This window comes from Cydia pomonella, chromosome 18 (assembly GCF_033807575.1).
Source record: "Cydia pomonella isolate Wapato2018A chromosome 18, ilCydPomo1, whole genome shotgun sequence".
Lineage (NCBI taxonomy): Eukaryota > Metazoa > Arthropoda > Insecta > Lepidoptera > Tortricidae > Cydia > Cydia pomonella.
In genome coordinates, this window is record NC_084720.1 from 6231305 (window position 1) to 6246122 (window position 14818).

Below are 14818 nucleotides of genomic sequence, written 5' to 3' on the forward strand. Positions count from 1 at the left end.
TGCCACGGCTCATGGGAGCCTGGGGTCCGCTTGCCAACTAATTGATATCGAAAAGTTCTAATTGGCGTTTTTGTAAAAAAAACATAATTAAGCTGAGTACCATTTCCTCCATCCAGTTGTTGTACCTACTTCCTGCTACCTTTGCCTTTCTCTTGACCACGAACCACGACACCACGAGTCACGCAGAGTTAAAAGCAAGTATAAGAGCACTGTGCGCAGTTTATTACCTACTACGCACATGAGCTTGTGATGAGCTTAAACGCTTCACACACCTTAATTCAGTCGTCCTAACTGACATCCTATCTCTAGGATCCAAAAAAATGTTCTTAATAAGTGTAGTCACATTTAACGATTTAGGATAAAGTAAGTATAGTCAGCAACAATAGTAGAGGATGAATCCTGGAATACTAGCGTAGTCTGAGGGTCTACCGTGAACCACATTTGACGTGTTGCCTCTCTCTTGCACTTGTAAATTCGTACGTAAGTATGACAGGGAGGCAATTCCTCGAACGTGGTTCGCGGTGGGCCCTCTGATCTAATCCTGCGATCCAAAATCCGCGATGGCAAATTATAAAAAGGCTTTCTAAACTGTGTGTGGTGTACGCGTGTAATTTTGGACGGGTCGACGTATTTAGATGCGTATCGTGCTGCGAATGTAAATAGACCGATTGACATTCAAAAAGGCTTTACTTGTTCCCCGATCTATTGGGCCACACAAGACGGTTTCATTAGGGTGTTTATTATTATTTTTCTTTTACAGTGATGATGATTTCTCCTGGTTATCGCTTATCAGTTTATGGCACAGCACATCACATACGAGCTGAAATTTTCTGAAATTCAGAGCCTGATTCTCTAACTTAATTAATAAGTTCAGATATTCTATGACCATAGAGTTTTCAATACAATAAGATAGGTGCCATAGACAATATCTGAATTTAGTAACCCTTTGACCGCCAAATATTTTTCAGTGACTTCTATTATTATAATAAAATAAGGGTGACAGCTGTTAGTTACCTACAGTTACCAAAAGCAAGTGAGTGGGTAGGTGAACTGACGCGCGCAGCTAGCCCAATAGCAACCTTAGTGCATTTCGACAAGTTCACTATGACGCGCTGTGCATGATAGACGTGGCGTTCAAAGCATAGTAAGCTAGGGAGACACAGGCAGGGATCATGACAGAGGCACAGGGATAATGTCTCTTCTTCCCCGCGTTATCCCGGCATTTTGCCACGGTTAATTGGAGCCTGGGGTCTGCTTGGCAACTAATCCCTACAATTGGCGTACGTACTAGTCTTTACGAAAGCGACTGCTATCTGACCTTCCAACCCAGAGGGTAAACTAGGCATTATTGGGATTAGTCCGGTTTCCTCCCGATGTTTTCCTTCACCGAAAAGTGACTGGTGAATATCAAATAATGTTTCGTACGTAAGTCCCGAAACACGCATTGGTACGAGCCGGGGTTTGAACCCGCGACCTCCGGATTGCAAGTCGCACAGAGATAATTTTTGAATAATATCAGCTTGCTTGTTGTAGGTAAATACGCCTATGTGGGTGTATGGATTGGGGAGTAAATTCTTTGTTTTATAGGGTAGTGTAACCTAACCACAAATATTTCGTTTATTGTTCTTGGAAATAAATATTAGGTATTATTTTTGCATTAGATAATGTTCGCTAATTTGTACACTAGTTAATTCAATTAACTTAATTGTACAAAGGACATAGAAGTTGTAAGCATTCGTTGTTTGTTGACATTTTCCCGTGTTCTGCCGGTCATAAAACTCTTTGTTTATTCAATTCTGTATGCATAGCTCGTATCGTACTAATGTCTGCCGCGGCGTCAAATCGTTGTCATAGTTATGTTTATTCGATATGAAGACATTTTACTTATTAAAACATTGACAAATATAATTTTGGCGGTATATCGAGTTGATTGTAAATGTAAACATTATTGGTCCAAACTGAAATACACGTCATAAGAGTAGGTAGAAAAAAGGTACAAATCTCTTACTGCAGCCACAATATAATGCTGGTTCGAAATCAGCCTCAAGCACAGGAGCAGACTCAAACCAAGATAAGTTGGCAGCGATTTTGACAGCCTAGATAGAGCAGGTGTTATTTTAAACGTCAAACTTCTATGAAACTATGACTTTTACTTAACACTTGCACAGGCTGGGCTATCAACATCGCTGCCAACTTAGCTTGTTCTGACTTTAGTCTCTAGATACATATGCGGCCGGCAATTTCCTCTTTTTTATTATTAATTTGGTTATCTTTATACGAATAACCTGTCAAGGCGTTCTTATGGCAAGCGATAAAATAGGACGTTTTGCTGGCCTTATACTTTGTCTTATTTATTTCTCGTCATAAATCAATTTTCTTTCCTTATGAACAAAAAAAATAAAAAATGTCTTGGAATGTACTATTTGAGCTCTTTCAAATGATACCCCACTTGACCTAGTCACTAGACTGAAATTTTGCCCCCTTTGGAAAATGCCCAACATGAAGGGGCATTTTCCATAGTTAATAAAAATAAAATAACACTTTCAATGCGTCTGGGCAGCTGGGTTAGCGTTATTCATAACTATTCCAAATTTCAAATCGATAGCTTAAGTAAATGGGTCTCGAGATATTTAGCGATGTGACAGACAGGCAGACAGACGGACGGACGGACAGAGTCGCACCATAAGGGTTCCTTTTGTACCTTTTTGGTGCGGAACCCTAAAACCTAAAAAAAAAAATTGCAGTCTCATACATTTAGGTAATTTGGTTGGTATGATGTTGATATTTTCTATTGGAGAGTTAATTTTTATCAATTATCACGCCATTTCGGGGCTAGTCCCATAGTAAAAGTTAATCTATAGGTACATATATGTGTTCATACCGTAAAATATTGCGGGTTACTTAATAAAAAAGTCCTTTTTTAATTTATTATTAACCCTAACACACTACGTACTAAGCGTAGACCACAAATCCTGCATAATAATGTTACATGGAGTATAAAATCTGCTACCCAACTACTTTCACCGATTACACGCCGAAAACCGTCACCATGACGACGATGCCGACGGCGAAAACAAAAGAATGTCGATGAACTATAAATAGTGCAACTGGTCCAAATTTAAAAATAAACATATTATAAGGCTTCGGACTCTTGGCAGTTCTTTAATCATTTTACTATTCTCACGATAAGATTGGTCAAGGGTTAAAATTGTCTTGTTTATGGTTTGAAAGTTACCCTTCAGTCATGTCACGATCCTGAAACGGCCAACGGAAAAAAAATATTTTGTATTATTTTTTGTCGCGTGTTACCTTCACTCATTTTACAATCCTGGTCTATGGTGTCTATGGTCACAACGGTTTCACACTCGCGCGCGGCCACTGGTGCGACGCCGTTAACGCCGTGCTGCGAGGCCGGCGGGCTCATCATAACTGGTCGTAATCAGGCTGGTATGTAATGTGACCGGTGGCGTTTTGGCAGGAAGTATTATAAAATGGAGCAGGAAGCTTATTCGGATTGTAATAACGGTTATTAACCTAATCTAGATTCGTTTTTTAGGGTTCCGTAGCCAAATGGCAAAAAACGGAACCCTTATAGATTCGTCATGTCCGTCTGTCTGTCCGATTATGTCACAGCCACTTTTTTCCGAAACTATTTTTATTTTATTTTATTTTATTGGAGAAACAACAGAAGCAAGTACAATAATAGTATAAGTGATAAGTTATACATTGCAATAGACGTGCACCTACCTCCTAAAACGCTCTCACTAAGAACTATATATAATATAGGTAAGGTAATGCTACAGTAAACTATGCTAAACTTAACGCGCGCTCTACGAAGATACTAAGTTGTCTCAGCTAGTATTTCAAGGATTTGTTTTTTGAAACTTACTCTACTTGTATTGAAAATGTCTGCGGCCGTGAACATTTTATTGTATGAATTGCAAAGACGGCGCAAAGGTGCGCGTATCCCAGCGTTAGTTGAGCAAGTCGGGACGGCGAACAAGGCATTAGAACGGGCAGTGCTGCGTGAGGGGACCCTAAAGCGTATGTTGTCAAGCAGCTCCGGGCAGTCGTACTTATCACGGCAAATGTTGTGGAGAACCAACATATCAGAACACGTGCGCCTTGACTCCAGGGAGGGTAACTTATAATGTTTCAATAATTTACAGTAGGACATACGTTTGCCAGTTAGGCGTCTATGTGTAGCCCGCAAAAACTTTTTTTGGACCATTTCAATTGCTTTCGAATACTTGGAATAAAAAGGGTTCCAAACAATTGAGGCATATTCCAAATGAGGTCTAACAAGAGCTTTGAATAATAGAATGTACGTGGATGACTTTTTAAACACTTTTGCTTTTCTTAAAACAAATCCTAACATTTGGTATGCTTTAGAGATAATTCGTTCTATATGACTGTTAAAATCAAGTTTATTGTCAAATAATATTCCTAAGTCTCGTACAGATGACACCTTTGTGATGGGTGTGTTACCAATCCTGTATTCAGAGTCAATTACTCTTTTTTTTATTTTTCGTAAAACACATGTACAAACATTTATCACCCGCTAGTTGAAGTTTATTTTTATGGCAGTACGAAATAAAGTTGTTGATGTCATCTTGAATTGAGTAAATGTCATTATGAGATTTTACTGATTTAAATATTTTTAAGTCATCTGCAAACATTAGAATACTACAGTTATTGAAACACTCCTTTATATCATTTATAAAAATTATGTACAACAAAGGACCCAAAATGGACCCTTGAATTACCCCAGAAGGTACAGTTGTGGAGTCAGACCTAAACCCATTCACGGTAATGACTTGGGTTCTGTTAGAAAGGTACGACACGAACCAACGTAGGAGGTTTCCCCGGATGCCATTGTAAGCCAGTTTTTCCAGAAGCAATAAATGGTCCACCTTGTCAAAAGCTTTTCTGAAATCAGTGAATATCACGTCAACCTGTGCTCTTTTATCCATATATTCTAGTAGGTAGTTCGTGTAAAGTGTAAGATTAGTGATTGTAGATTTACATGAAACCATGCTGCTCAGGGATTATAGCATTAACAAGCGAGGGATACAAAAGTTCATGTATTAAGCTCTCGAATACTTTAGGGATGCAAGATTGCACTGATATTAATTTTAATTTAATCTTTTATTTCGGATAACAAGACCCATACATTATTTATTACACAATATAATAATAAAAACAGAAACATTTAAAAATTAATAATAATAATAAAATAATATAATAATATAAAAAGTCATTAAGTAATACAATAAATTAAATTAACCTAAGTCTTATAACTAAAATAGCCCAACAACACCTCTATTGCTCAATTTGTTCATGTGCATAGCGTTCCACTTTGCAACTATTGGACAATCTAAACTGTCAATAACAGTGTTCAGAAGGCTGTTGGGGCTGACACTAACACGGCGCATCAGGGAGGCCACTCTCTTACGCATTATGGCTTGAAAGCTATCTACGTGAGCTTCCGCAAACATCCCCGACGCACTGCAAAATCGAGGCAACCCCAAGAACACCCTGAAACCGTTATTATACTGGATGCGTAAGGCATTGAGAGATTTCTGCGTACACTTGACCCACAGGCTGCATGTATAAAAAGACTGACAAAATGCCCTAAAAAGAGTTATTTTGACACTCTTCGTGCAACGTGCAAACCTGCGAGCCAACATGTTGCTTCTCACCGCCAATGCCCTACGCTCACGCTCCACGTCAAGATCGTCAGAGAGGTCCTCGGTGACCCAGTGCCCCAGATACTTAAACTGAGTGACATTTTTTAACTCAGTTCCTCCCAGTTTTAGTGGTGGTATGAACTTCGGTTTTTTTGAACCCGCCTTAAACACGAGTAGCTCACTTTTCTTGGAGTTGTATCTGAGACCGTGGGTCTCCGCGTACCTCTCACAGATTCCTATCAATATCTCCAGGGCTCCGATCGATGGGCTCAGCAGAGCCATGTCATCAGCGTAGCTTATATTGTTCATTATTTTGCCACCAACTGAGCACCCAATGCCGGCTCCGGTGAGCTCCTCGATCAGGCTATTGATATATAGATTGAAAAGCCGCGGAGACGTCAAACCTCCCTGCCTCACGCCGCATTCCAACCTGTACTCCTCTGAGTATGCACCGGCCCATCTCACACTGTTATTCTGATTTTGGTACCAATATTTCATGATGTAGATCAACTCTCTGGGTGCAGTAGACTCCCTCAAGAGCTTATCCCATAAGATATTGTACGAAACAAGGTCGAATGCCTTCGACAAGTCCAAAAAACATGCGTATATCGGCGTATTTCGCGTAGTATAGTATTGAACCGTGTGCTTGAGCCTCAAAATTGCCGTTTCCGTAGAGAGCCCTGGCCTAAAACCGAATTGCGCCTCGTTCAGGTGTATATGGCGGGCAAATTGAAGATCAAGCAGACGGTCCAAAACCTTCGCCACTACGGTCGCCAATGAAATTGGCCGATAATTATTCTTGTCGGAGGCATCACCCGTCCTGTTCTTTGGTATTGGTACTACTATGGTCTTCATAAGCTCTTGGGGAAGGTAAACATGGCCAATACACAAATTGAAAAACATCGCCAACACCCTGGGCAGATGCACACCAGCGAACCGCAAGTGTTCAACACTGAGGCCGTCGTGACCAGGTGACTTTCCCTTCTTCATGTCTTTAATCACGGTATCGACCTGCTTGGCACTCACAAGCGCGTAAGTACCCCCCACCACAGCCTCAGCGCTGGACGACTCTGTTGACACTACGCCCAAAGGAGACTCCACCTTAAAATGCTCTTTAAAGAGCTCAGCTATGCATTTAGGCTCACTTTGCCCTCCCACGCTTGCAGGCACGCACGCCCCAGTTCCCAGCTTCTTTGTATGATTCCAGAAGCCCTTGAAGTCATTAGTTGAGTGCCGAGTCGCTAAAATGTCCATCTTTATCTGTTCTTCGTTATCCTGGCACCATTTCAACTTAGACTTAAAAAGCTTTCTGGTTTCACACATTTTGTCATACACATTGCCATTTCTAGGTCTTCCATGTAATACCCAATCTTGAAAACTAAGTCGCGCCCGCCCGTGAGCCTCTTTTAAATGTCTATTCCATCCTATTATTTTCTTACGTCCATGACGAGATTTCTTTGCATCATAGCTGATTTCAGCTGACCGGCTTAGGATTTTAACTATAGAATAGTACAGTCTATCAATGACTAGTCTGTGCTCAGTATTGTTGCATATCACATCTGCACATTGCGAACACTCCGCTGGAAACTCAATAAGTCTTAGGTTCTCCTCACATTCTTTATGATAGGCACTAATTTGAAGACTATCTCTTTCGCCCCACCTTACTTTGTTTACTACGTTTTCAAGGTAAACGACTTTAGGATATAGGTCGATAATTAGTAATATCAGCACGTGACCCATTTTTATGAATTGGTGTGACATAAGAAGTTTTCCACTGCTCTGGAAAGATGCCTAAACTTAGGCATTTATTAAATATGATGTATAACGGATTAGTAAGCGCCTTAGCAGAGTTTTTAATAAGTATAGGGCTGATTTTATCAGGACCGATTCCCTTATTTGTGTCGACTTTTAAGAGTTTCTTAAAAATATATGATTGCTTAATATATAAATTTGATAAGTTAGGTGCTCCCTCGCGCTGTGGTAGATTGGTCAGAACGTCATAGTTTATGTCACCCTTAGGCTCAAATACAGAAAAAAAGAACTTAGAGAATAGATCTACAATTTGTTTAGGTGTTGATGCAAATTCATTATCATGAAACATAGTAGACAAGCTTTTTTTTGAGATGACACATAGGACCAAAATGCCTTGATATTACGTTTTAAAGAATTTTCCGTGTTAGCAGTAAAGGTATTAAAACATTCTGCCATTAATATTTTGCAGCGAGTGCGAAGAAGTGAGTATTCTTGATAATCGGCGAGCGATTGATAGACCTTCCATTTGCGCCAAACTCTTATTTTCCTATTTAAAGTGCTAATAAGTGCCGGGGAGAACCATTTTGGATATTTAGAGTTTTTTATGTGTTTAAGTGGAATTAATTTGTCAATAACATCAAACAGTAAATTGTAGAATCGCCCTACCGCCTGGTCCGGTTGTAAGTTATTTAATTCAGCTTCCCAATTTACCTTATTCAATTCACATGATATAGCGGAGTAATCTGCCTTTTCGTAATTATATTTTCGGATACAGTTGACGGAAAGGGGTCGAGGACAACTAAGGTTCATGGTAAATACTATAGGTGGGTGATGCCTATCTATATTAGAGAGTTCAACATCGGGCTCAGTAGTAACGCCCTCCTGGCTACAAAATAATAAATCTAAAATCCTATCATTCGTATTGCGGAACCTGTTAAACTGTTTAAGACCCAATATGCCGCTAGATCCTAGAACACAAGACACCATTCGATGGCACTAGTTCCTGCGAGCCCGGCCGCTCCACCCAATCAATAGTAGGTATATTAAAATCACCCACAATACAAATATCAAAACCACTGTAGCTATCGTTAATTCTTGAAATTTTATCACAGTAATCTTTATAGACATCATAAGACGTTTTGGGGGCAATATAGACGCAATTGATTATTAATTTAAATTTTTGACTAATTATAGTAATAAAAATATCTTCAATATTTTTAGACTCCCAACTTGGGACACGTGATACCCGTAGGGATGATTTTACCGCTATAAGAAATCAACACCACCGCCGTCCTTCTTCGCCGTTCCGACCAAGTCCCTATCGCGCCGAAATACATTATAATTATTATTGCAAAATATTTCCGCGCTGTGTATCCCCGGCCGCAACCATGTTTCAGTTAAAATTATAATATCGTAATCACACTGCAGTATATTTAGACGCAAATCAGAGATTTTAGATTTTAAACCACCACAGTTTTGATAATATAATGTTAAATTATTATTAGGCCCCTTCACAATTAACACAGGAAAAAACAACTTGTTGTAGTTGGCTTACAATAAAAACAATACGTTGACTTAATATGCAACCTTTGTACACAATAAATATAATAAGCATGGTCGAGTTTGAAATTAGTGTAAAGATAACGTTGCTAGTTGCTATTGTGGTGTCGATAAAAGGATTTATTGTTTTTATTTGCGTCTTAGCTGTTAGCATTACATTATAGATATGATTACACAGTAAATCAATATGTAAATAAATCAGGATTACGTTGTTATTATAGAATTGAGACTATAAGAGCTATACTGTTCAAACTTGGTAAGTAGATGTATTCTATGAACCGCATTAAGATGTTTACACAAAAATAGAAAAAAAACAATAAATTTTGGGGGTTCCCCATACTTAGAACTGAAACTCAAAAAATCTTTTTCATCAAACCCATACGTGTGGGGTATCTATGGATAGGTCTTTAAAAATGATATTGAGGTTTCTAATATCATTTTTTTCTAAACTGAATAGTTTGCGCGAGAGACACTTCCAAAGTGGAAAAATGTGTGTCCCCCCACCCTAACTTCTTAAATAACAGAATGAAAAATCTAAATAAAAATATATGATATACATTGCCATGCAAACTTCCACCGAAAATTGGTTTGAGCGAGATCTAGTAAGTAGTTTTTTTTAATACGTCATAAAATTAATAAAAAATTTTTTTTCATCAGACCCATATGTGTGGGATATCTATGGATAGGTCTTCAAAAATGATGTTTAGGTTTCTAATATCATTTTTTTCTAAACTGAATAGTTTGCGCGAGAGACACTTCCAAAGTGAAAAAAAGTGTCCCCCCCCCCCTGTAACTTCTAAAATAACGGAATGAAAAATCTAAAAACAATATATGATATACATTACCATGCAAACTTCCAACGAAAATTGGTTTGAACCAGATCTAGTAAGTAGTTTTTTTAATACGTCATGAATGGTACGGAACCCTTCATGGGCGAGTCCGACTCGCACTTGGCCGCTTTTTATATTATCTGTCAACTGTCAAGTGACATTACTGATTGAAGAAAAGTCTGCCGATCATATCCATAAAAAATCCAGATCAAAATTATAACCTGTTATTATAAATAGAATCCCATCAAAAACATTTTCATGTAAAATATTGCCAAGACGAAACCATAAGGCTTGCACTGTCAAAAAGTTGTCAGATCTCTTGTAGAGCCAAGCTTCTAATTCTACAAGCCCTAACTTCACAAACTCTACAACTTAGTCAAAATATAGTTTCGCTACCGTCATATAGGCGTAAGGTGAAAAAAATATTCACTATTCATTATTTTTTATTATACGAATACGTCTAAACGGCCAAGCCACATATTTTGACTAAACACTATCGACTTTTACCAAATTTAAATGAAATCGGTTCAATGGTTATTGATCCCCATACAAAATTCCGCTTCCTTGTCATCCCCTTAGAGGCTAAACATTTCAAGTTTTTGATTTTTTTTGTTGTTTGTGTACTAATACTATCCTACATGCCAAAGTTCAGCTTCCTAGGACTTCAGGAAGTACCCTAAGGGTTTTTATGATCATCAGTGAGTGAGTGAGTTAGTGACGACATTGGGGTTTTTAGGTATGAGAGCTATGCAATTGAAACTTTTTATGGTTAATAAGTCCACTATTGACATTATATCCCGAGAATTTTGTTTATCTGGTATAATCCAAACCCAAGTTATGAGGGTTCAAAAAACGACGAAGCGCTTCGAGAAAAGGTAGGTACTGCCGTGCTCCCAGATGAGCATCCAGGTTTTTTATTGTCGGTCCATAATTGTTTATTTACTAACAGAAAACTGTTGCTCAAAGAGTGTTAATTTGCTCGTTGGAGTCGGTAGTTGTTTTTTATGAATTGATTAATGGTTAGCCGTAGCTAATAGACATTTTTTTGGTGTCGCAGGCGCGTCATCAATCTAAAAATAATTTCTGAATAGAAAATAGAAAGTGCCATATTAAAGCTCATTTTTAGGGTTCCGTAGCCAAATGGCAAAAAACGGAACCCTTATAGATTCGTCATGTCCGTCTGTCTGTCCGATTATGTCACAGCCACTTTTTTCCGAAACTATAAGAACTATACTGTTCAAACTTGGTAAGTAGATGTATTCTATGAACCGCATTAAGATTTTTATACAAAAATAGAAAAAAAAAAACAATAAATTTTGGGGGTTCCCCATACTTAGAACTGAAACTCAAAAAAATCTTTTTTCATCAAACCCATACGTGTGGGGTATCTATGGATAGGTCTTCAAAAATGACATTTAGGTTTTTAATATCATTTTTTTCTAAACTGAATAGTTTGCGCGAGAGACACTTCTAAAGTGGTAAAATGTGTGTCCCCCCCCTGTAACTTCTAAAATAAAAGAGTGAAAAATCTAAAAAAAATATATTATACACCGTGTTTTTTTTGATTTGCGTTAATTTCGAGGGTGCATTCCTGAGCTTAAATTAAGTAACTTTCTCAAAGATACCGATATTCTAACTAACTCCATTTCGGAGATAATCAATCATAAATTTTTATATTATAAGGCCCTTACGAGCGTGTACACTTGCTTTAGGACCTGTTTACTTATTAGTTAGTGTTTAGTGCGAGTTCATACATTTGCTACTAAACGTACGTACTATCTCGGACGATCGATGTTAGAAATGACATTGATATGTCACAGTTTTCAATTGTTTGGTTGAGTTAAATGTAATGCCCGTGTTACAACAACGCTATATGCAACATTTAGTTACTTTTTATAAAAATAAAAATAGTAAAAAAAAAAACAAAAAAAAATATTTTTTTTGAAAATTAACTATGCCATTTAGTTTCCTTAAACGTACTTACCGAAACCCCGGAGTTAACGCAATTCAATAAAAACACGGTGTATACATTACCATGCAAACTTACACCGAAAATTGGTTTGAACGAGATCTAGTAAGTAGTTAAGTAGTTTTTTTTTAAATACGACATAAATGGTACGGAACCCTTCATGGGCGAGTCCGACTCGCAGTTGGCCGCTTTTTATTTTATAAAGCAAGCTTTAGTTTAGGGTTTCATATTGGAGAAGAAAATAGAAGTAACCAAATCGAAAACTGGCTGTAACGATTTTTTTTAATATTGGGGCGGACGATGCTGATGCCGCCTACTCAAATTGGCCGCTTTAATAATTTATCGTGATGTATATAGTATGGCCATACTGTACGTTTTCGCGTCACGATAAAGTGGGGGTTTGTACTTTTTGGTACAAATGGGGCTGGAACGCCTCTCCTATCTGTAACTGCGGGCACCCGGACTAGACCATCAACCACATCATTCTGGAGTGCCCCTACACTAGACACACAGGCCATGTAGACGATTTTAAGATTCTGACAAAAGAATCAGTCGCGTACTTGTGAAGGACAAAATTCAAAGTATCAGTTTATTTTATATGCAATCCAGTGACATGTATCGTACAATAAATAAAATAAGGGGACTTTAATTTATGAAATTGTATTGTATACATGCGCGTGTATTGCGCTATATGCAGTTTAATGTCTCCTGCTTTATCGTAAAAATATGGCCTTGCCGTGGACAAGTAAAGTATAAAAGTAGTTACATACTCAAAAAGTGTCACGGTTAGGTCGGTTAGGTCACTTTCTCACTTGGCGGTGTGCACTGCGACCTGACCTGGCACTACCAAATGGAGTCTTATCTCTAAAAAGCGATCTCTTCCAGACCACCTTTGGGTAGCGGGAAATGTATAACTCATACAAATTAATGAACAACAACTTATAGAAAATAATAAACACACATATCTAATATGTCTACTGTCCAAACGGGAATTTTCAGAAGATTTGCAGCTATAACAGTTATTTTTCGTCACAATGGATATAAAAATCTCACAGTTAAATAATCATTGAAACGTTGAAAAAATGTAATATAAGAAATGGAATGTCCCAAGTGACGAACGTCCTAAAATAATTTCGATTAGAAAGCCGGTCATATACGCTGACTTGGACTTTAGAACGAGATCCATGCGAACAGGGCGCGTAGCCAACATGCCAATCGTTTACGCTCCGTAGCGTCAACGAAACTGTCACTGTCGCACTAATATGGAAGAGTGATAGAGAGAGATGACTACGATACGCTACGGAACGTTAACGATTGGAATGTTGGCTAACCACCCAGCAATGTTATCAAATTGATCTGAATGTACAAAAGATTGTACTTATGAATGGCGACGACGAATTAAAAGAGGGGCAATGGGTTCGCATTCTATCGTCAACTCGTTAAAACTCCATTAAATCAAGTATTACGGGTGTCACGCACACAACGAGAATTACTAAATGGATTATAAATAAAGCTTTGGTTTCATTACATCTTCACTTCATTTTACCCATTTAACAAAAGATCCTAGATCTCAAAACGGAATAGTGTCAAAATGCCTAATTTTTTTCTCATAATTTTCCAAAAAAAAACTTCAAATCGACGTGGTGTCATTATTCCTAAATCATTCATAGTTTGACTCACGTGTTTTAGGGTTTCTTAACCAAAACGGCAAAAAGAGAAGCTTTATAATTATGTAATTTGAAAAAACGGTGTATTCTGTGAGTCGCTACTAAGCAGCCTACTAAGTTTAGAAATTAAAAAATATATATTTTGGGCAAGAGGCACTTTGTTTTTTTTTTAGTAAATAACAATGTGAAACACCTTTTGCTTATATGGCTTAAATATCGTATGAAGGTACGATATTTTTATTAAATTATAAATTGTTATTTTTTATTCTTTTGCTTAGAATTGTTGACATAGTAGTTATGTGTTTGCAGGCCAAATTATTTAATAATGATTGACGTTTCATAATATAAATTCGTATAGATTAACGTAGAATAATTTATTATTATGCAATAAACTAAACTATTATTCCTAGATATTAGGCGCTTGAAAGAGTTGAAAGTTGAAACGCCTCGTATACAATGCTTATGATCTGGGGGCCTATCGCGAAAAATGAAATTCGCAAATTGCGGGATCTTTCTCTTTTACTCTCATTGGACAGAGTGACAGAGGAAAATTCCCGCAATTGACGAACTTCAATTTTCGCGGTTAAAGCCCTCGGTTCCATTCGGATCTTAAAATAATGTAAACAAGAAAACCACGCAACTGAGTCAGATGCACTACAAAACATGGCCGAATGGCCAAGTCACGTGTTTTATGTTGTTTACATTATTTTAAGATCCAAACAGAATAAAATAAATTATAGGTGTTAAGATGTAGGTAACATTAGATATGACTCTGTCGCAGGAGTAGCAGCCTCGAAATGTGCGGAAAAACAAGGAAATTGTTATTACCTATTACAGTGAACTACTAAACGTGTAAAATGGTTTATGTGTAGGTATCTACGTAAATGATTTTCTACTTTGGTTGTAAAACTTGTGTAGGTGCCTAGTTTATTTTTCAGTGTAGCTAGATTTAACCTATGTGTATATTCTTGTTTATTTTGTATCCAATCTCATAAAATGAAACACGTGCCACCATCATTCCTAATCAAAGTGTTGTATTTTGTATTCCTTGCGGTATTATAGGTAAATTACCATTTCTATGTAAGTATTGAGATTAAATGTTTCAAATAGAAATGTCTTTATTTCACTATTATTTTATCACTAAGATAAGAGCAAAGAGTACGAGTAGTAAGTATTATATATAGGATAAGAGGCGAATAATCCACAACGTAGGCTTCGTTAATATCTATGGTACCTAATCAAGCAAAAAACATGTGCGACATGCGTCTCTATCTATTATTTTTTGAGTACAATTGATCAATCTACTAGTAGGTAACCTATTTGTAAATAGCGCCTGAGGTTACACTATTA

The 14818-nt window shown here is 37.5% G+C and overlaps 1 protein-coding gene across 5 annotated transcripts in view; it reads right to left on the minus strand.

The window, feature by feature from the left end:
• The window catches only part of LOC133527948 (aldehyde dehydrogenase, dimeric NADP-preferring), a 54521-nt gene that overhangs the window by 31351 nt on the left and 8352 nt on the right, over nucleotides 1-14818 (minus strand). Inside the window, exon 1 of one of the 5 annotated variants that reach the window (XM_061865160.1) lies at nucleotides 3310-3439. The exons of the other annotated variants lie outside the window; for them this stretch is intronic. Within the exon in view, the coding sequence (XP_061721144.1) occupies nucleotides 3310-3427 (118 nt within the window). The 5' untranslated portion in view covers nucleotides 3428-3439. Of the gene's footprint in view, nucleotides 1-3309; nucleotides 3440-14818 lie in introns of those variants that run through there. 5 annotated transcript variants of the gene reach the window in all.